A 19,553-nucleotide genomic window follows, 5' to 3' on the forward strand; every position below is an offset into this window, starting at 1 on the left:
CAAACTTTAAGGTCCATCTTGTGGATGGAAATATTTGCGCATTTGTTCCACTATGTTGAGAAATCCCAACATAAGTCCCATAAGAAAATAAGAAAAAGAGCCTTATTTTCCAGATATGAGCAGGTCTCAGAGGTGGCGTAGTCTGTGGACTTCCTATAGATGTCCAAGATGGAACTCCAGTAGGTCACTCTAAGACCTCAATGCATTTCTAAGGTGTAGTACTATTGAACATAACCGATCGCTCACAAAATATAATGAAAAATACGACTGATTTCTTCATTTCAAAATGAAATTCTTGACATAGTCCAAGGACAACACTAGCACTGTTTCTGGCAACACCAAAAAAAAGCAGACCCTTATCTCTGCTCTTGGACAACTCCTTTGGGAGAATAGCCACACCACTTTACTATAAAGCTTCGTGGTACAGATTCTTACCTTTTAAGATCTTTGAATGTACCCTTGTGTGTCTGTAATTTTAGACACATTATGATCTGTGACATCACATTCTGTATTACAGATTTATTCTCCATTTAATAACAACCGAGCTCCAAAAATTTACAACACTTGGCTTTAACTTCATACCATTGCAATTTTACTGTGCAAGGTTAAAGCTCCTGCAGTCTAGTAGGATTTTGTTCATCCCCGACTTCCAGGGACCCAAAGGAGAAGACAGAGGCAGTTTATCGCTGCTTCTGTCTTCTATTTTGCCAGCTGCATAGCACTCAATGAGCATTCAGCAACGATCAGGAGCATTGGCACATGATCCCTGAATCTCTTCAGACATAACAGAAACTACTGGGTCCTCGCAGACCCAGTTCAGCTTTGCCTGTATCCAGGTAATCCTGTCTGACTTTTAGATAGACTAGAAAGTCCTAAAATGTGCCAGATTTATGAAAGTGGCTCATGTTTGTTGATACTTTTGTGCATTTTTATAGACTTTATAGTTTAACTTTATATCATTTATTAGTTTTTTTTACTTTGGCCAGATAATTATGGAAATTGTGATACAGGTGAAATATGTCTTTGTACCGTGTTAGCCAGTAGAGATAAAAAATTGTTTAAAAGAACTGAGTCCTCAGTGGTTGAGACCTTTTTAATGGCTAACTGAAAAGATAGTAATAATAGCAAGCTTTCGAGACTACTCAGGTCTCTTCTTCAGGCTCAAGATGTTAGATGCTTTTGTGTCTTGAATGGAGTGGTTGTCCAAGTTGTCAGGTCTTGGCTTTGTTCTCAACCTGTTTGTATTATGTCCTGAATTGAGGCGCACACGTTGAAGGTTGCCATACAGCCAGTGCAGTAACTGTGGCGGGCCAATGGATGCACGTTAGAGAAACAAAATTGTTCAGCAATTAGCCATAAAAGTGCATAGAATTTTGGCTGACATGTATGATCTCACCCCTAAGGGTACATCCACATGGGACTTACGAGCAATGTTAAAACGGATTTTGTTGTAGAAACCGGACCAATTTACGCTGTATGTGGATAACATTTCTTAAAATCTCTTCGACAATGTTGGGGCTATAATATGCTGTGCATTATAAACCCGAAAAATGTAGATGGAAAATCAACAAACTTTTCAACCCATGGGGATGTATCCTAAGGACAAAAATGTGTATCAACCAGTAAAGATGAGTGAATCAATTTGGTGCAAATTGAATTCATATCAACAATTAAGAATTGGCTAAATTTGGTAAATTCGAACAGATTGCGATTTGCGTTGCATTAGTTGCCTAAAATGCCACCTCTATTTTAGACACTGTAGAAGATTCATCCTTGAGCAGGATGGCATGACGACGATTTGCTTTGCATGAGTTGCCTAAAATGCCGCCTCTGATTTAAACACTGTAGAAGATTCATCCTCGAGTAGGATGGCATGACCTTGGATAGGTTTCCTCATAATGTCTTGTAATTATCACATGGCATAACACATCAAATAAGCATGGTTTATCATAAGCCTGTATAAAAGCAGAGACAGGGAATGCAGCAGCTAGTTTATGTTGAATCTGGATAGTAAGAGGACATCAAAGCTTACAGTTTAACCATCTGTACAGATAGTGTGTGGTGTGACAGCACACTGCCACAAATTGTTCAGAGCAATTTGAGGCTTTTTATTCGTGATGAATTGAATTTTCTGGGAAAATTAGGTGATTCTGACAAAATTAAATTCCAAACGATTCACTCATTTCTAAGATTCAGCTTTAGTCAATCTGTGGAGCATGCCTGGATATCTCATGGGGATTGTAAACTCCTGCAATATCCTATTCCCTGACTTATCTAAGTACACTAAATCTGTGCAAACGACTATTTCCAGCTAAAATGTGTTTGTCATTAGTAAAATCTGTGTTTTACAAGACCATAATTCCTCAATGGAGGAACTAAGGGATATAGAGCTGGGGCATTGTAGTAACAGCTGATCACTGACATACTGAATTTACCCAACTGAATCCATAATGCAGTAAAATGTTATCCCGAGGCCCTCGGAGCTGTTATTAAGGGGGTATTGAACGCTGGTAATGAACCTTGTGCACAAGGCAAGAGCTTTAGGAGAAGTTGGAGACATACTGAGCACTATCAGATCATTTACGAATGAAATCTAACAAGATGCTGAAAGTCAAAGACTTCTCTAGAAATGGGTAACGAGGGTGTTATTGAGTGGAGGGCCGGCATGAAAGGCTTATAATGACAGTTCTCTATACTGAGATCTCCTTAATGAGGATGCACTGTGCTATATGGTGTAAAGGGAGACATCTATAATGAAGACAAGCTATAGTGAAACACAGGGGTGAGAGCTCGTAACATGTCTACAGCATTGCATGACCGGCTAAAGTCACGTCTGCCGATAACAGTCCTTGTTGTGGGTATATCCGTCAAATACAAATGTCCAATAAACAGTTATTTTCATCCACTGAAGATGGACCAAGATTTATCACCTACTTGGGTTAACAGTTGAAGGCAATTTTTATGGGCTTTTTTGCCATCAAGGTGATGTGTGTAAGAAAGGTATCATTACTGGTGATGAGCGGATCTTGTTAACTTTGACTTTGGAAGAATTTTCCAGGGAAATTCCATTTTCAGCAAAGTTATTCACCACGACTCTGAAGCATAATAGGTGTAAGATATAAAACACTAACAAAACCCTATACCGCTCACTTCTCTGCCCTCTGTCCATTCCTCAAGGCTTCTTCTTCCATTCGAGCTTTCCCGCTATGACCAGGCCTTCAGGGTCCTGCCGTGTATTATTTGCCGGACCTTTACGATTTACAAAAAATCCAGTCCAGCATATTTTTTTTTCATTCCTTGCGAATCAAATTACAAAGTCTTTGAACATGCATGGAACCACAAATTTTAGGAAATCCGACTAGAACTCGATCCTCCACCAATCGATCCTCTCATCTCTGGTCATTACTATATCTTTGGGAGCTGAATATCACTGCATTTGCAATCACTGAATATTTTAATACATTGAAAATAAATTATCAATAAACATTACCATACATAGCAACCAGATAGTACTAAATGCAACATGTCGACGGAAGGGGAACAGTTTTGTACATTTGATCAAAGGTAAGCAATGCGACCCCTCAAAGAGATTTTTCCAGCTAACTTTTGCACCTATCCGCATAAATGGTGAGAATGGTTATATATATATTTTTATACAGTATATAAAGTCGCTGGTCTGTGTTAACAGAACTCCAAAGCATGTGTATTGCATGGCTGAAGACAACTCCAGTACACCGGGCTCTACTCTACCCTTAAAGGAGTTGACCAGGCTTGGGGAGCACGTTTGCAGTCACGCTATGTGACTGCAGACTGGTGAATCCTCACATGGTGCAGCGTGCACACTGTCAGGATTCTCTGATGCTGGAGCTGGCAGTCATATGGCCACATTCTGACTAGATATGTCCAGACTCACTCAATCACTTGTATTGAGTGAGGCCTCACAGGCATAGTTGACACGCGACTGCATGTATTCAAGTTGCATACTTGCGGTCATGTGCCAGCCTGCTTTTGGAACAAGCACCGGAGAAACTTGACAGCGTTCACACTGCATGCTGTGAGAATTTACAACCCTGCTGTTACATACAGTGACTGTTTAAGGGGGTGGTGATCAAAAGACACATCCAGCCAACATCTAACAGCATCTGCAAATGAATATCTTTTGGAGTTGGGGTGTGCTGAGCTATCAGTGTTTTGAGTGACAGCTCAATCTTCCAATCTTATACTGGGAGGCGCTGGGGTTCTGCAGGTGTTCCCTGTTCCCGGTAATTGCCCAGCTATTTAGCTGAGCAGTTTATCCCGTAGCATTGCCAGTCTTAGCCTTCTGTTCAGTGGTGCTTGTTGGCCTCATTGTCTGTGCTTCATGGATTGATCTTTTGCTGCCAGACCTTTGACTTCTTTTGACCATCCTTTTGCTTTGTCTCTTTGCTCTGATCTGCTACCCTTCAGGTGTTCTAACTCTGGACCGTGACCTGATTACACCTCTGTCTATTCCGTTAATCTTGACGTGCTCTCCTGGTACCTAACCAGGATTGTTTGACTATTCTGCCTCATGACTTGTCCGTGTAAGGACTAGTGTCACATATCATTGGGTCCAATGTACAGCAGTATTAAGTGAGTTCCCTCTAGAAGTACCTACCAACAACTGGCATGTTATTTTTTTAATTTTTTAGACGGGTTATCCATCTATGTATCATCTTATTGAATGGCATAAAATGAGTCATACCCCCTTTATCGATCCCTTGTAGCCCTCATTCCAATGTTTCTGGGTCCCCGTCGGTCTCTGTACTTCCTACTGTGGCTATGAGATCTCAACATCGCCATTCCATCGTGGCAGCCAATTATGGCTGTCATTGCTGTCTATAGTACAGAGACTGGCAGGGGACTAGAAGCCAGTGGATAGGAAGTGGCTGGGAATGGTAAGATGTGAGTGACTCATTTTTTTTTATTTTATGTCATTCTAAGTTGTTAAAAAAAATTAACTTAGCAGGATCACCCCCATTCAAATCCACAGTTTATCTGAAGGAGATTTATAGCTTTGATATCTATGACTATACTGTATATAAATAATTTTGCTCAGCACAGAATTTTGAACCTCTGTAGAAGAGTAGGAAAAATATATTTTTCAGTGGTGCACATTTACTTTAGCCCCTTTCCAAACTGTTTAAAAAAATGGTAAAACTTTAAAAATAATAATCTTCACCTATTGCCATTTTTTGAGACCCATAACGTTGTCATTTTTTGTTGTAAGGCGCTGTTGGACAGCTCGTTTTCTGCATGGTGATCTGTCATTTTATTGATATAATTTTGGCTGGATATATGATAAATTTTGGGTTTTTTTTTCATACAGTTGCAGCAACCAAAAACCATGATTCTGTAGATTCAAATTTGTTTTTCTCATTACAGTATTTATCAGGTTAATTAATTCTAGATTTTCTTATATGTGACTTTTATGAAATACTAAATATGTTGTTTATTTATTTTATTAAATGGGGAAAAGAGGGAGTGATTACATTTTTTTTAGATTTTTTTGTTAATTTTAACTTTTATTTATTAGTCCCCTTGGAGACTTAAAGGGAACCAATCACCAGGATTTTCTTTTGTAACCTAAAGCCAGTGCTATACTGGCACTATCAGGCTGATTCTATACATACCTTTTGTGGTCAGCTCGGATGTTTAGGTTTTGAAATCCAAGAAAGTAAAGTTTATAAAATCGGCAGCAGCTTGAGTGACAGCAGCTGAGGATCAGATAATATCTGGGGGGGATTCAGAGTCATCTCCTCCCCCTGTTAGAATTAGTATAAATATTATACAAAAGACCTAGCAGGACCTGTGATGAGGTAATACTCATGTGACCAGAAGGGGCAGAGCCTCAACCAACAAAGCTAATATCAGGAAGCAACATTTTCCTATTGGCTGAGCCCCCGCCCCTTTTGGTCACATGGGTATGACCTCACCACAGGTCCTGGAAGTGAAAAGTTACATCGATTGTATAATACTTATGCTAATTCTAACAGAGGGAAGGGATAACTATGAATACTCCCCCAGATATTATCTGATCCTCAGCTGCTGTCACTCAAGCAGCTGCCGATTTTATAAACTTTACTTTCTTGGATTTCAAAACTTAAACATCTGAGCTGACCACTACAGGTATGTATAGAATCAGCCTGATAGTGCCAGTATAGCACTGGCTTTAGGTTATATAGAAAAATCCTGGTGATTGGTTCCCTTTAAACCTGCAATTGTCTCAAACGTTCTGTGGTAAATGCTGGCACTATGTAAATGAAAGTATTATTATTATTATTATTATTAATAATAAACCCCTTTACTAGTTAACCATGCCCCATAAGAAGTTGCATCATCAGCCTACTACTTATCCTAGTCCTTACTAGAGGACATGTACAGATAATATGAGACATTGCAGAGAAACACAATACAATAGATACCGAGAGGGGTGAGGAAATAGGGGAGGCACAAAAAGTGAATGGTAGAAAGTGCTTTTATTGTAAGGTCAGACCATCAATATAATAAATAGGGTATTAAAATAGTGCTGCATGAATCGGTCACCAGCCAGTATGTGTACAGGTACGGAGTGCTATTGAGTGCATTGAAGGTGTATACACAGATGATAAAAGGGACCAGATGTGGAAGAAAATTTTGAAAGGGCAGAACAGAAATAGTTAGATAAGTGAGGGGATAGGCCAGTCTAAAAAATACGTTTTTAAGGCATGCTTAAAACTGTGGATACTGAGACTTAATCAAATTGTTCTTGATAGTGCATTCCAGAGAATTGGCGCAGAAATGGAGACTGGCATGGGAGTTTCGGATTATAGAGGATATCAGTCTTAGGTCATAAGTGGAATGAAGGGCACGGGTATGGTCATAGACAGAAATGAGGGAAGAGATGTAGGGTGATGAGGAACTGTGGAGAGATTTGTGGGTGAAAAAGAAGTTTATATTGTACTCTGAAGCTGATGGGCAACCAGTGCAATGACTGGCACAGGGTGGAGGCATTGGTGTAGAGGTTGGAGAGGAATATGATCCTGGATGTTGCATTCAGGATAGACTAGATTTGGGAGAGTTTTTTAAGAGGGAGACTAATTAGTAGAGAGTTGCAATAGTCCAGACGGGAATGATTTAGAACGACCATAACAGTTTTTGCAGTCAACAGTAAGAAAAGGTTGTATTCTAGAGATGTTTCTGAAATGGAGGTAACATGAGCGAGCGAGTGATCAGATGTAAGGAGTGAAGCAGAGATCTGAGTCAAATATGACCCCAAGACAGTGGGTGTGCTGCTGGGGAGTAATGGTACACACACGGAAATGGCAATGTTGGATTTATGATGGTTTTTAGAGGGAAGAAAAGTGAGAAGTTCAGTTTTTGACAGATTCAGTTTTAGATAGAGGGAGAACATGATGTTAGAGACAGCGGACAGACAGTCACTGGTATTTTATAATAATGCAGGGGTCATGTTGGGAGACAAGGTGTATAATTGGGTGTCATCAGCATAGAGATGGTGCTGAAAACCGAATCTACTGATGGTTTGTCCAATAGGGGCAGTGTATAGAGAGAAGACGAGGGGGCCTAGAGCTGAACCCTGAGGAACCCGGACAGTAAGGGCAAGAGGAGAGGAAGAGGAACCGGCAAAAGATACAGTGATGGAGTGGTCAGAAAGGTAGTAACAGATCCAAGAGAGAATGGTGTCCTTAAGTCTGATACAGCGGAGCATAGGCAGAAAGAACTGGTGATCCACAATATTGAATCCAGCAGAGAGATCCAGGATAATCAGCAGAGACCATTAGATTTACCCATTAGTAGAACATTAGAGGCTTTAGTACAAGCAATTTAAGAGTGTAAAAGGGGCTTTACATGCTGCGACATCGCTAGTGATGTCGCTCATGAAAGCACCCGCCCCCGTTGTTTGTGCATCACGGGCAAATCATTGCCCGTGGCGCACAATATCGCTAGTCCCCGTCACACTACTTATCTTCCATGCGACGTCGCTATGGGCGGGAACTGCCTCTTTGCTAATGGGGTGGTTCGTGCGGCGTCACAGTGACGTCACACGGCAGGGATCCAATCGAAGCGGAGGGGTGGAGAGCAGCTGCATGAAAGTCACACCCACTTCGTTGCCGGAGGATGCAGAAATGTTGCTGTTCGTCATTCCCGGGGTGTCACACGTAGTGATGTGTGCTGCCTCAAGAACGACGAACAACCTGCGTCCTGAACCAGCAACGATTTTATGGAAATGAATGACGTGTCAACAATCAACGATAAGGTGAGTATTTTTGATCGTTAGCAGTCACTGTTATGTGTCACACGCAACGACGTCGCTAACGAGGCCGGATGTGCGTCACGAATTCCGTGACCCCAACGACATCTCGTTAGCAAAGTCGTTGCATGTAACGGGGCCTTAAGAAGTGGAAATTTGTTCAGATTACACAGCAAAAACCTGCTGACAGAGTCCCTTTAATATGTGGATTTTGTAAATAATTTTCTCATTACCCAGTATGATGAACTTGGTTCCATCAGGAGTGATTTTCCTATTTTGAATGACCAGGGAACATCTTTATCTTTAGCCTTATAATTCTTAGGCCAAATTGTGCTATTTAGGTAGTGTGATTCTCGGCTTTACCACCCACCTTACTTCTCTGTTAATTAAAATGTCTTTATGATAAAGCCGGGACAGTATGATTTATTTCACCCCCCTCGTATTAGAAGCGGGAGCCATTATCACCACCGTCCTCTATATCGACACTCTGAAAAGGTGTCGGGGTCAAAAGGGTTCTTCAATTTAATGAGGTCAATATAATTGTTTGAACATCCTTTCACAATGACTAATGTGTGGATCATAAATGATACATGTCCAAATTCATTCTAAGAGATCATTACCATATTCTACCACATAAAGAAGCAGACTCCCGTTAAGCCCTTTAAGCGTCTTAATCGTTCAAGGTCACTAATGCGCATAAATATGTTTTATCTTATTAGAGTCTTTAAATAGTGAAATAGCTAAGCTGATTTTATACCAGAAGATGATCAAACTTCCCAGGAATATTAGGTTCATTTACAAGGTCTTCAAGTCTTAACCCTTCCAAATTTGGCGGAATTTTGGGGATGGTAGAATAGATGTAAGTGAATTTTTTTTAGGCCAATTTTCTTCGAAAACCAGGTCTTTGCGAAGGCAAGTCTTCACTATCATAGTTTTTGGTGCCTGCAGTAAATAATGGGGCATCCTATAATAAATCTGTATTTACATGTCACGCTTTATGTACTGATGGAACAGGGGCTCCTAGGCTGGCCCTCAGACTTCAGACCCTGCAATGTCCCTTATCTCGGAGGTAGGCTTGATGGTAGCCAGGTCCAAGCCCTGAGCGTGACCCTGACTTCTGATTGAGTCCTGAACTCACCTGGGAGCACGCTGGAAACCCAGTAACAAAACCCCACAGAAATGACAAGGAAGAATGAAAATGCGTACATACTGCACTCAAACACAAAGAAAGACAATATATGTATAAGGCAATATACAGTTAGGGCCAGAAATATTTGGACAGTGACACAAGTTTTGTTATTTTAGCTGTTTACAAAAACATGTTCAGAAATACAATTATACATATAATATGGGCTGAAAGTGCACACTCCCAGCTGTAATATGAGAGTTTTCACATCCAAATCGGAGAAAGGGTTTAGGAATCATAGCTCTGTAATGCATAGCCTCCTCTTTTTCAAGGGACCAAAAGTAATTGGACAAGGGACTCTAAGGGCTGCAATTAACTCTGAAGGCGTCTCCCTCGTTAACCTGTAATCAATGAAGTAGTTAAAAGGTCTGGGGTTGATTACAGGTGTGTGGTTTTGCATTTGGAAGCTGTTGCTGTGACCAGACAACATGCGGTCTAAGGAACTCTCAATTGAGGTGAAGCAGAACATCCTGAGGCTGCAAAAAAAGAAAAAATCCATCAGAGAGATAGCAGACATGCTTGGAGTAGCAAAATCAACAGTCGGGTACATTCTGAGAAAAAAGGAATTGACTGGTGAGCTTGGGAACTCAAAAAGGCCTGGGCGTCCACGGATGACAACAGTGGTGGATGATCGCCGCATACTCTCTTTGGTGAAGAAGAACCCGTTCACAACATCAACTGAAGTCCAGAACACTCTCAGTGAAGTAGGTGTATCTGTCTCTAAGTCACCAGTAAAGAGAAGACTCCATGAAAGTAAATACAAAGGGTTCACATCTAGATGCAAACCATTCATCAATTCCAAAAATAGACAGGCCAGAGTTAAATTTGCTGAAAAACACCTCATGAAGCCAGCTCAGTTCTGGAAAAGTATTCTATGGACAGATGAGACAAAGATCAACCTGCACCAGAATGATGGGAAGGAAAAGGTTTGGAGAAGAAAGGGAACGGCACATGATCCAAGGCACACCACATCCTCTGTAAAACATGGTGGAGGCAACGTGATGGCATGGGCATGCATGGCTTTCAATGGCACTGGGTCACTTGTGTTTATTGATGACATAACAGCAGACAAGAGTAGCCGGATAAATTCTGAAGTGTACCGGGATATACTTTCAGCCCAGATTCAGCCAAATGCCGCAAAGTTGATTGGACGGCGCTTCATAGTACAGATGGACAATGACCCCAAGCATACAGCCAAAGCTACCCAGGAGTTCATGAGTGCAAAAAAGTGGAACATTCTGCAATGGCCAAGTCAATCGCCAGATCTTAACCCAATTGAGCATGCATTTCACTTGCTCAAATCCAGACTTAAGACGGAAAGACCCACAAACAAGCAAGACCTGAAGGCTGCGGCTGTAAAGGCCTGGCAAAGCATTAAGAAGGAGGAAACCCAGCGTTTGGTGATGTCCATGGGTTCCAGACTTAAGGCAGTGATTGCCTCCAAAGGATTCGCAACAAAATATTGAAAATAAATTTTTTTTTTTGGGTTTGGTTTATTTGTCCAATTACTTTTGACCTCCTAAAATGTGGAGTGTTTGTAAAGAAATGTGTACAATTCCTGAAATTTCTATCAGATATTTTTGTTCAAACCTTCAAATGAAACGTTACAATCTGCACTTGAATTCTGTTGTAGAGGTTTCATTTCAAATCCAATGCGGTGGCATGCAGAGCCCAACTCGCGAAAATTGTGTCACTGTCCAAATATTTCTGGACCTAACTGTAGCAAGGAGTAGAAAACACATAACAGGGGAATGTTCACACCACGCAGAATAGCAACTGTAGATCAACTTGAACTGGATAACCACAAAGACCAGAATCGCTGGAGCTATCTTTGGCAATTTCCTACTACACTCCCCAGCCTGAAATAGGAAGAGACCAGCTGTGGATGGTAATCAGCAACATGACTCACAGACGAGTTGCACACTGATCCAAAAAGGATTAACTCCTGCATGGCTGGGAGCAGTGAAACAACTCAGCCGACGCCCGGCAGAGCTGAACACTTACAAGAGACCAGGTTGCCTGTCGCATTCTGCAGTGTGAACAGAGTCCGACGCCATAGCTGTAATCCGCGGATCTGTACAACGCATAACACTACATGGGGATACTGCATCACTACTTTATTTCCCATAGAATTACAGATGTTTCAGCCATAGTAAAAAAAACCATTTTGTGTGAAAAAGCCCGAAAAAAATGCTTTTGTGGCGCATACCAAACTAGACCACACTGGGTCAATGTAGTCTGGTTCCTGTGGTCCAGAACGGTCCATTTGCACTGGTCAATGTGAATGGAGACATGGTTTGTTGTTATCAGTGGTGTCGTGCCTTACATTGTGTCAGCAGCATGAAAGGGATAGAAAAATGCTGCCGGTGGTGACATTTACACGCGGCACTGTAGACTAATGCTCAGTTCTTACACAAATGATTGCTAGATAATATTGACAATCCATTGATTCTCCCACAAAGGGGAAAAGGATTGTTATGATAGAAATATTCATCAAATGCTCGGGCAAAACGTTCCAAATTATAGATCCTTTATGGTTGTATTAAAAAGTGTTATATATTGTACCTATATTATAAGCATATTTGTGTTAAATATTGTACTTATAATATAAGCATACTTATATCATTCTCTTGGCAATATCTATATACTGTAGATAAAGCACTATTCTAGTGGGTTTTTTTTATTTGGAGTGGCGCTTTAAGTCTAAGCCCTCAACACTCAGTTTTATACTCAACCATTCGTGTTTTTATGCTTCTTCGGCGTCAGTCCAATCCCATGGTGCCATCTTGTGCCAATAACTTCTGACTGCAAGTCTATGAGAGCCACAGTGAAGCCAGAACGAGGCTCTCATAGACTTGTATTGAGATGTGATCTCTGGCGCGCTCCGTAAAACACAAATTGCCAAACACCGAAGGGAGCAAAGGTGATAGACGATGAAGATGTGGGAGGGTGAGTATAAGACAAAGGGCAGGGGACGTAAAACGAACAAACGCTGAAATGGTGCTTTAAGGAAGTGTCTCATGGGACAGCATACAACATGGCATAGCACTCTAGTAATATTGTGCTATGTGTAATATGACAATGCCACATCAGGGCCAATATCAGTTGACCTAAAGCAAATCTACTTCCAAATAAAAAGAGAAATAAAAAAAAAATAAACTTTCACAGAACCCTTTGGGAACCTGAACAATAAACTTTCCACTTATTAGGTAAAAAATTAGCAACTATTGAGTGGTAATCCAAAGTGCCAATGAGTGATTGATGGCCGATATACACACAAATGTAGCAAAGATTACATAGGTCTGCAAGGGTAAAATTATTTAAAAAGTAAGAGGTGATGTTTATATATTTTTGATCTCTAAACTCATTAAAAATGTCTAAAAAATTCCATGACGTACAGTTTTTACACAAACACTGACTCCATAGGCTTCCAAAAAACAATTCCATCGTATTCCTGATGGAATTCCTTCCATACTTTTCTCCAGACGGTGCTCTAGTGTATTGCATTGATGTTCCTGGGCTGATGGAAAAGTGTAACATTAAGTACAATGTGAGTGAGTGGAGACTATTGATTCATCTAAAAAAATGTCTGAAAGCTGCTACTGCACAATGGCAGGGAGTATGGTTCACTGCTTGTACTACATTCTGTGCACTGGAAGGAAAGCTATGAGAATTTAGACTGTATTGTAAAGAAACTTAACTATGAGGATCAAGGATGGTCAATATGTGGTGATCTGACAGCTCTCTTTGCTCCTTGGGCAGTAAGCAGGATACACAAAGAAACCATGCTTTTTGTGTGAATGGGACAGCCGGGATAGGACTCATCACTGGAGCCAAAAAAGTTGGTGTCATGGTTGTCTCCCTGTTCTTAGAGACTAGTGACAGCTTTAGGACTGGAGCCCCTCAACCCCATCTTGGACTCTACGTTGAAATGGAGTTTCGTTTCTCTTGGTGCAGAAACAGTTATTTTCAGGTGTGCTCTAGCAGCTCTCCGGCAGTGCTTGTCAGCTGTAGCTGCTCTGTAGCCACTCCTCTTTGTGTTTAAGTAGCTAGGTTTCCCAGCAGTCTTTGCTGATTTATACAAATTCATTTGTATTCTGGCTGCCTTGGTGGAAGGAGCTGCTGTGGATTCATCCTGAGACATATCTTCTCCATTTCGGTTGTTTTTCCCCTTGTTTGTCTCACCTACCCTCATGTTGTATTAGTGCAGCAGTGGGTCAAGTGTACCCTACCTTCCCTCCCTTTCCCTAGGCAGGACTACAGTAGGGATTTTTCAGGGCTTCAGGTATTCCTGCTCGGCAACAGGTGAGGGACCTGTAGACTTTATTTTCATGAAACTTTACTACAAGGATCAGCTAGGCTAGGAGTGCAGGGTACAGCACCAGGTAAGACAGGAGGTGTCCCATCTACCCCTCTCACTCGCGCCAGGGCCCACCATTGTAATTGTATTCCCGGTGTCCCTCTTGTTTGTGGTGTTGTTGAGGTGTGTTTTTGTTGTGTGTACAGACATCTGTTGGTCTGAACACGCCTGCCACATGTTAATGCATGACACTAGGCCAACAAGAACATCTTTGCAACCTGGACTCAAGAAGATAGTTGTGGAAAGTTTTAGTTGATCCCACTGAAGTTCTCCTGCCACCGCTACACATTGTTGGACTGATGAAGCAGATTGTGAAAGCTGTACCGGAAGAAGGAGAGAGACTTTTAAGTATCTGTGTATCAAGTTTTAGGGACTGTCCGAAGCCAAATTGAAGGAAGGCATTTTTTGGGTTTATCTTATCCTAGTGCTGTGTTACCTGAGTCAAGGTAACCTTTGTTTCATCTGAATGTAAGAGAAATTCCATGTAGCACCTCTTGGATTTCCAGGTTAGCCTCTCAATGAAAGAAATATATCCTACAATGGGTATTTTGAGAAGTAATTTAGTGGATGCAACTTCGTCGTCTAATACTTTGTCATCTGTTGCTAGTCAGAACTTGGAATCTCAATGATTTTTCTTTAAAGAACTCCTCCGGTTCCCATATATAGCTTGTGAAACTATGTTTTTCAATGATGCAGGAATATTGATGCAGATACATCTATTCCTGCATAAAGCATTACTTGTTCTTCACGAATCATTATGTTAATATAGATGTAGTTGCTAATCATGTCCCTGGTTGACCATATCAGCTGTACATCTGGGACCGTAAAGAATCCCTTCAATGTAAATTAATATCAGGAAGCTGCAACCATAAAGAATCCTTTAAATGTAAATTACTTTAAGTAATGCTTTTAAACAAAAAAAGTCTTCCTAAATCTGTGTTGACAAGTACTGAAAATTTAATTTTCAACTTTCAATATTTTATTTGATTTTTTTCCAGATATTTGGTGCTTGAACACGTTTCTGGTGGAGAACTTTTTGACTATCTGGTTAAAAAGGGACGACTAACTCCAAAGGAGGCTCGAAAATTCTTCCGACAAATCATATCCGCTCTTGATTTCTGTCACAGCTACTCTATATGGTGAGTCAGAGCTTTTGTGTTGGTTTTTTTTCGCTTTTTTTTTTCCTGTAGGCAGTGATGTGATAAATGTTTGCTAAAGATAGTCTACAATGGAAAGGTTACAACATTCAGCCTCGGAATCCTGAAATAAAGAGCTGATGGATACAGAAAAAAAAGGATCTTGTCAACCTGATGTGAGCGATAGAGAAAAGCAAAATCCAAATTAACTAACTGTTAAATGATGGGGGGGGGGGGCGTAAATATTTTTGATATGCAGAGCCTGATCTTATGTATTTTTGATTCAGCTACATTGCCTGGGGGTCATCTAAAATGTTCGCAATATTGCCATGACTACCGGTCCAAAAATTATTCTGAAGTTTTATAATTAAAGAAATTAGACTGATTTGAATTTTAAATCCAGTTACTTTTTAAATTAGCTTTAATTGATATTCAATATTGATGTGTCAAAAGTTAGAGAGGAAACCTCTATCACCTGCCTGCGGCTCAGAAAAAGGAGGGAAGCTGTTGGCAAAATAAAAATCAAAGTTGTTTGTGCTCTCTTTTAGACCAATTATTACATTTAAAGTGATTTAAAATGTTTTAAAAAGATTCATTTTTAGCTTCAAAATTCAAATCCAAGTTCGGACTGGACCACCGGAGGACAGGTAAATTCCCCGGTGGGCCCCTCTGAAGGAGTAAACTGCTTTTCCCAAAACTTAAGCAGTAGTTGGCCCAATACATTTAATTCTCTTTGTACAGACAAAATAGAATCTCATCCACCAAACTACCCAGTTTATTATCATGAAGCACAGGTACGTTTGAGAAAGAGGGTAATGTCAAATTTGCACATAGCTAAATATTGGGTGCCAGAGACAATGTTATTGGTGGGCTCTTGCCCCGCTTTTCTTTATTCACCCAAACTTTGCCAACTTTTAAAAAATTTAAAGGAGTGTCCACTACTTGGACAACCCCTTCTCATGTTTGACCCCAGTAGTAAAATAAAAAAGTGTATACTCACCTCCAGTGCCAGCACAGTTCTAGTGATGTTGGAACTCATGTTCTGGGGGCTCACATGAAGTTGTGACGTCTTGCAAGTGCCGCATCCAATCAACACCGGCTTCTCTCTTCCTGCCTTTGGATGCATGAGTAATCAACAAAAAGTCAGAGCTGCAGCTGCCACTTACTTCCTGTTGATTATCTATACATCTGAAGGCGGGGAGAGAGAAGCTGTTGTCAGCTGGGTGCGGGACTTGCAGGATGTCACAACCTCAAGTGAGTCCCGGGAACGCAAGCACCGACATGTTTGGATCTGAGCATGCCCTGGAGGTGAGTATAAGCTTTTTTATGGGGCTAAACATGGTGAATGAGAAGGGGTTTTCGGGGAGGGGGGAGTTGATCTTTGTCTAGCACACCCAACAATTTTATCAGAATTGACTAAAGGCTGCTTTACACCAGACAATCTATCATGCGATAGATCGTCGGGGTCACGGTTTTTGTGACGCACATGCCGGCCTGTGTGACACCTCCTAGCGACGCAGTATCACTCACAAATCGTGAGTCGAGTAATGGTCGCTAGGTTCCATAATATCGTTTAATTTAGTTGTTCATCGTTTCCGTGGTAGCACACGCCACTCCGTGTGACACCCCGGGAACGATGAACAGCAGCTCACCTGCGTCACGCGGCGGCCGCCGGCTATGTGAAGGAAGGAGGTGGGCGGGATGTTTACGTCCCGCTCATCTCCGCCCCTCCGCTTCCATTGTCCGGCGGCCGTGTGACGTCGCTGTGAAGCTGAATGTCCCTCCCACTCCAGGAAGTGGACGTTCGCCGCCCACAGCGAGGTCGCACGAGAAGTATTTGTGACGGGGGTTACTGACTTTGTGCGACACGGGCAGCGATTTGCCCGTGACGCAAAAAGGACGGGGGCGGGTACGATCGATTGTGAAATTGCACAATCGGTCGTACCGTGTAAAGCAGCCTTAAGATGCATTTCTTCCAATAGCGCAGCAGTTGAAAGATGCGCCAATGTCACAAAAGAGATGGATGCCCTAAAAGGGGTTTTCCCTTTTCCGAAAACTTTTTGGTATAAGCTTTGATAGTTCTAAAAAAAAAAAAGTAAATGATTGTGTCTTACTTATCCGCTCCAGGTCCATTGCGAAATCTGGTTCCAAAAATAGCTTTTCAAAACTCCATTGAAGTGAATAGAAAGAGCTACGCATGTGTGGCTACTTCTTCATTCACAGTGGCTGCAAGAGCCAAAACATTTCTTTAGATATTGTAAGTAGTAGTCCCGAATATGGGGAGGAGGGACTTGTACACATACAATAAATGTCTGAGAATATTCATCTAAGGGGAGCAGCATAAGTAAGTTCTAAAATTCCCCTTGTGTTGGATGCAGGAAATTTTTTTTGTACGTCTAGGCACCTGATGCAGAACCAGACTTGTGTGGAATTAATTTTTCATTTGCAGATATTTGACGTTCGTGAATATCCCTTAGAGGGAATCTGTCAGCAGGTTTTTGCTGCCGCATCTGAGAGCAGCATGATGTAGGCAAGGAGATCCTGAATCCAGTGATGTATCACTTAGATTACTGGCTGGATCTGTTCAAACACAATCAGAATTTTTAGATTTAGCATGTAGCAGAGCTGAGAGAGCTGTCCTTCCCATACCAGGCTCTCTACAGATAATGGGGTGTTGGACTGCCGTGCACTTGATATTGTAGTCCGAGCAATGAGAAGCCCTGCTGGCTAAACAAACATATCAAATAAACAACAGATTGGACCTTGACAAGACACACATCCCTGAATTCTATGTTTCAACCCTTGCAGCATAGCAAAAACCTGCTGACAGATTCCCTTTAATCTATCTAGACAAGAAATAGTGAGGCAGAAAAACGTAGTATAATGTTTGTCTATACATTGTCTCCCCATTGTCTCCAATCCACAATCATTTTGCCTTTTACTCTCCACCTGGCCAGCCACAGAGACCTGAAGCCTGAAAATTTATTGTTAGATGAAAAAAACAACATACGGATAGCAGATTTTGGGATGGCGTCACTGCAGGTCGGGGACAGTTTACTTGAGACCAGCTGTGGGTGAGTACGGATTTTTACAAAACCTTGAAAAAATATTCTAATAATTCCACCACTTTGTGTAGCAGTACATGTCCTACATCTGGTTCAGGCCCTGACTACCATATACAGATGTAGCAGAGCTGATGTTCTTCTATGATCACATTGTGTTTTCTCTATAAGGGGCTGCGGGACAAGCTATTGAATTATAGGAATAGCCAAAAAGTAAATTCAGCTCTGCTACATCCCAGAAGCCAGTACCATACACATCATTTCCATTATTGTGTAGTATCCACATTTACTAGACTTACATTAGCGACATGAATCTATTTAACCAATTCTTCACTTTATCCTGCTGCTAACATCCCTATTCTTTCTCTCTGTCTTTCCTTCTCTTGCATTGTTTCATGCCTCCTTCCCTTGTGTCCAGGTCTCCTCACTATGCATGTCCAGAGGTGATCAAGGTAAGTTTTATTGACTTCCATCTATCTTTTGTTATTTCCGCTTCCTCTGATTTCTTTAGTTGAGGTTCTGCAATATCTTGGGAATATTGCGTCTAACGACCATGTGATGTAGTATATGGCAGTAGTGATTTATTTTTTTTAATTGGTTGGTTACCTTTTATTTTTGATATATAGACCTTTTGTCTTCAAGAAACGTCTGCTCATCACACGATTAGATAAACATCATGGCTGTGATTTCGGATTCTCCGAATTCTGGCATAATACTACTTGAAATGTTTCAAAAGTTTCCCCCAAAAATTCTGCAACAGTCCAGCTCCAAGGATTATTTGTCCACTACTCAGACAAGCCTCAACCCCACCGAACTTTGCCAACTTTTAAAAAAGTTTATAGGGTTGTCCACTACTTGGACGAGCCTCAACCCCCACCGAATTTTGTCAACTTTTACAAAAGTTTAAAGGACAAGCCTCAACCCCACCAAACTGCCAACTTTTAAGAAAGTTTAAAGGGGGTTGTCCACTACTAGGACAAGCCTCAACCCCCCCAAACTTTCTGATCTTTTAAAAAAGTTTAAAGGGTTTTCCACTACTACGGCCGAACTTTGCCAACTTTTCAAAAAGTCTTAAGGGTTGTCCACTAATAGGATAAGCCTCAACGCCCCCGAATTTTGCTAACTTTTAAAAACGTTTAGAGGGTAGTCCACTACTAGGACAAGCCTCAACCCCACCGAACTTTGCCAGCTTGTAAAAAAAAGTGTAAAGGGTTGTCCACAACTAGGATAATAATAATAATTTTATTCATTTATATAGCGCTATTAATTCTACAGCGCTTTACATACATTGGCAACACTGTCCCCATTGGGGCTCACAATCTAGAGTCCCTATCTGTATGTCTTTGGAGTGTGGGAGGAAGCCGGAGAACCCGGAGGAAACCCATGCAGACACGGGGAGAACATACAAACTCCTTGCAGATGGTGTCCTTGGTGGGATTTGAACCCAGAATCCCAGTGCTGCAAGGCTGCAATGCTAACCACTGAGCCACCGTAGGATGAGCCTCAACCCCCATTGAACTTTGCCTACTTTTAAGAATTT

At 41.3% G+C, this 19,553-nt stretch overlaps 1 protein-coding gene across 5 annotated transcripts in view; it reads left to right on the forward strand.

Annotated features, from left to right (window-relative positions):
* LOC142256486 (serine/threonine-protein kinase BRSK2-like) overlaps positions 1-19,553 on the forward strand; it is a 442,250-nt gene that overhangs the window by 276,469 nt on the left and 146,228 nt on the right. For all 5 annotated transcript variants that reach the window (XM_075328194.1, XM_075328196.1, XM_075328198.1 and 2 more), the window contains 3 exons: positions 14,814-14,954; positions 17,909-18,025; positions 18,432-18,465. In XM_075328194.1, the coding sequence (XP_075184309.1) occupies positions 14,814-14,954; positions 17,909-18,025; positions 18,432-18,465 (292 nt within the window). The remainder of the gene's footprint in view (positions 1-14,813; positions 14,955-17,908; positions 18,026-18,431; positions 18,466-19,553) is intronic.

The sequence above is a fragment of the Anomaloglossus baeobatrachus genome, chromosome 11, assembly GCF_048569485.1.
Source record: "Anomaloglossus baeobatrachus isolate aAnoBae1 chromosome 11, aAnoBae1.hap1, whole genome shotgun sequence".
NCBI lineage: Eukaryota > Metazoa > Chordata > Amphibia > Anura > Aromobatidae > Anomaloglossus > Anomaloglossus baeobatrachus.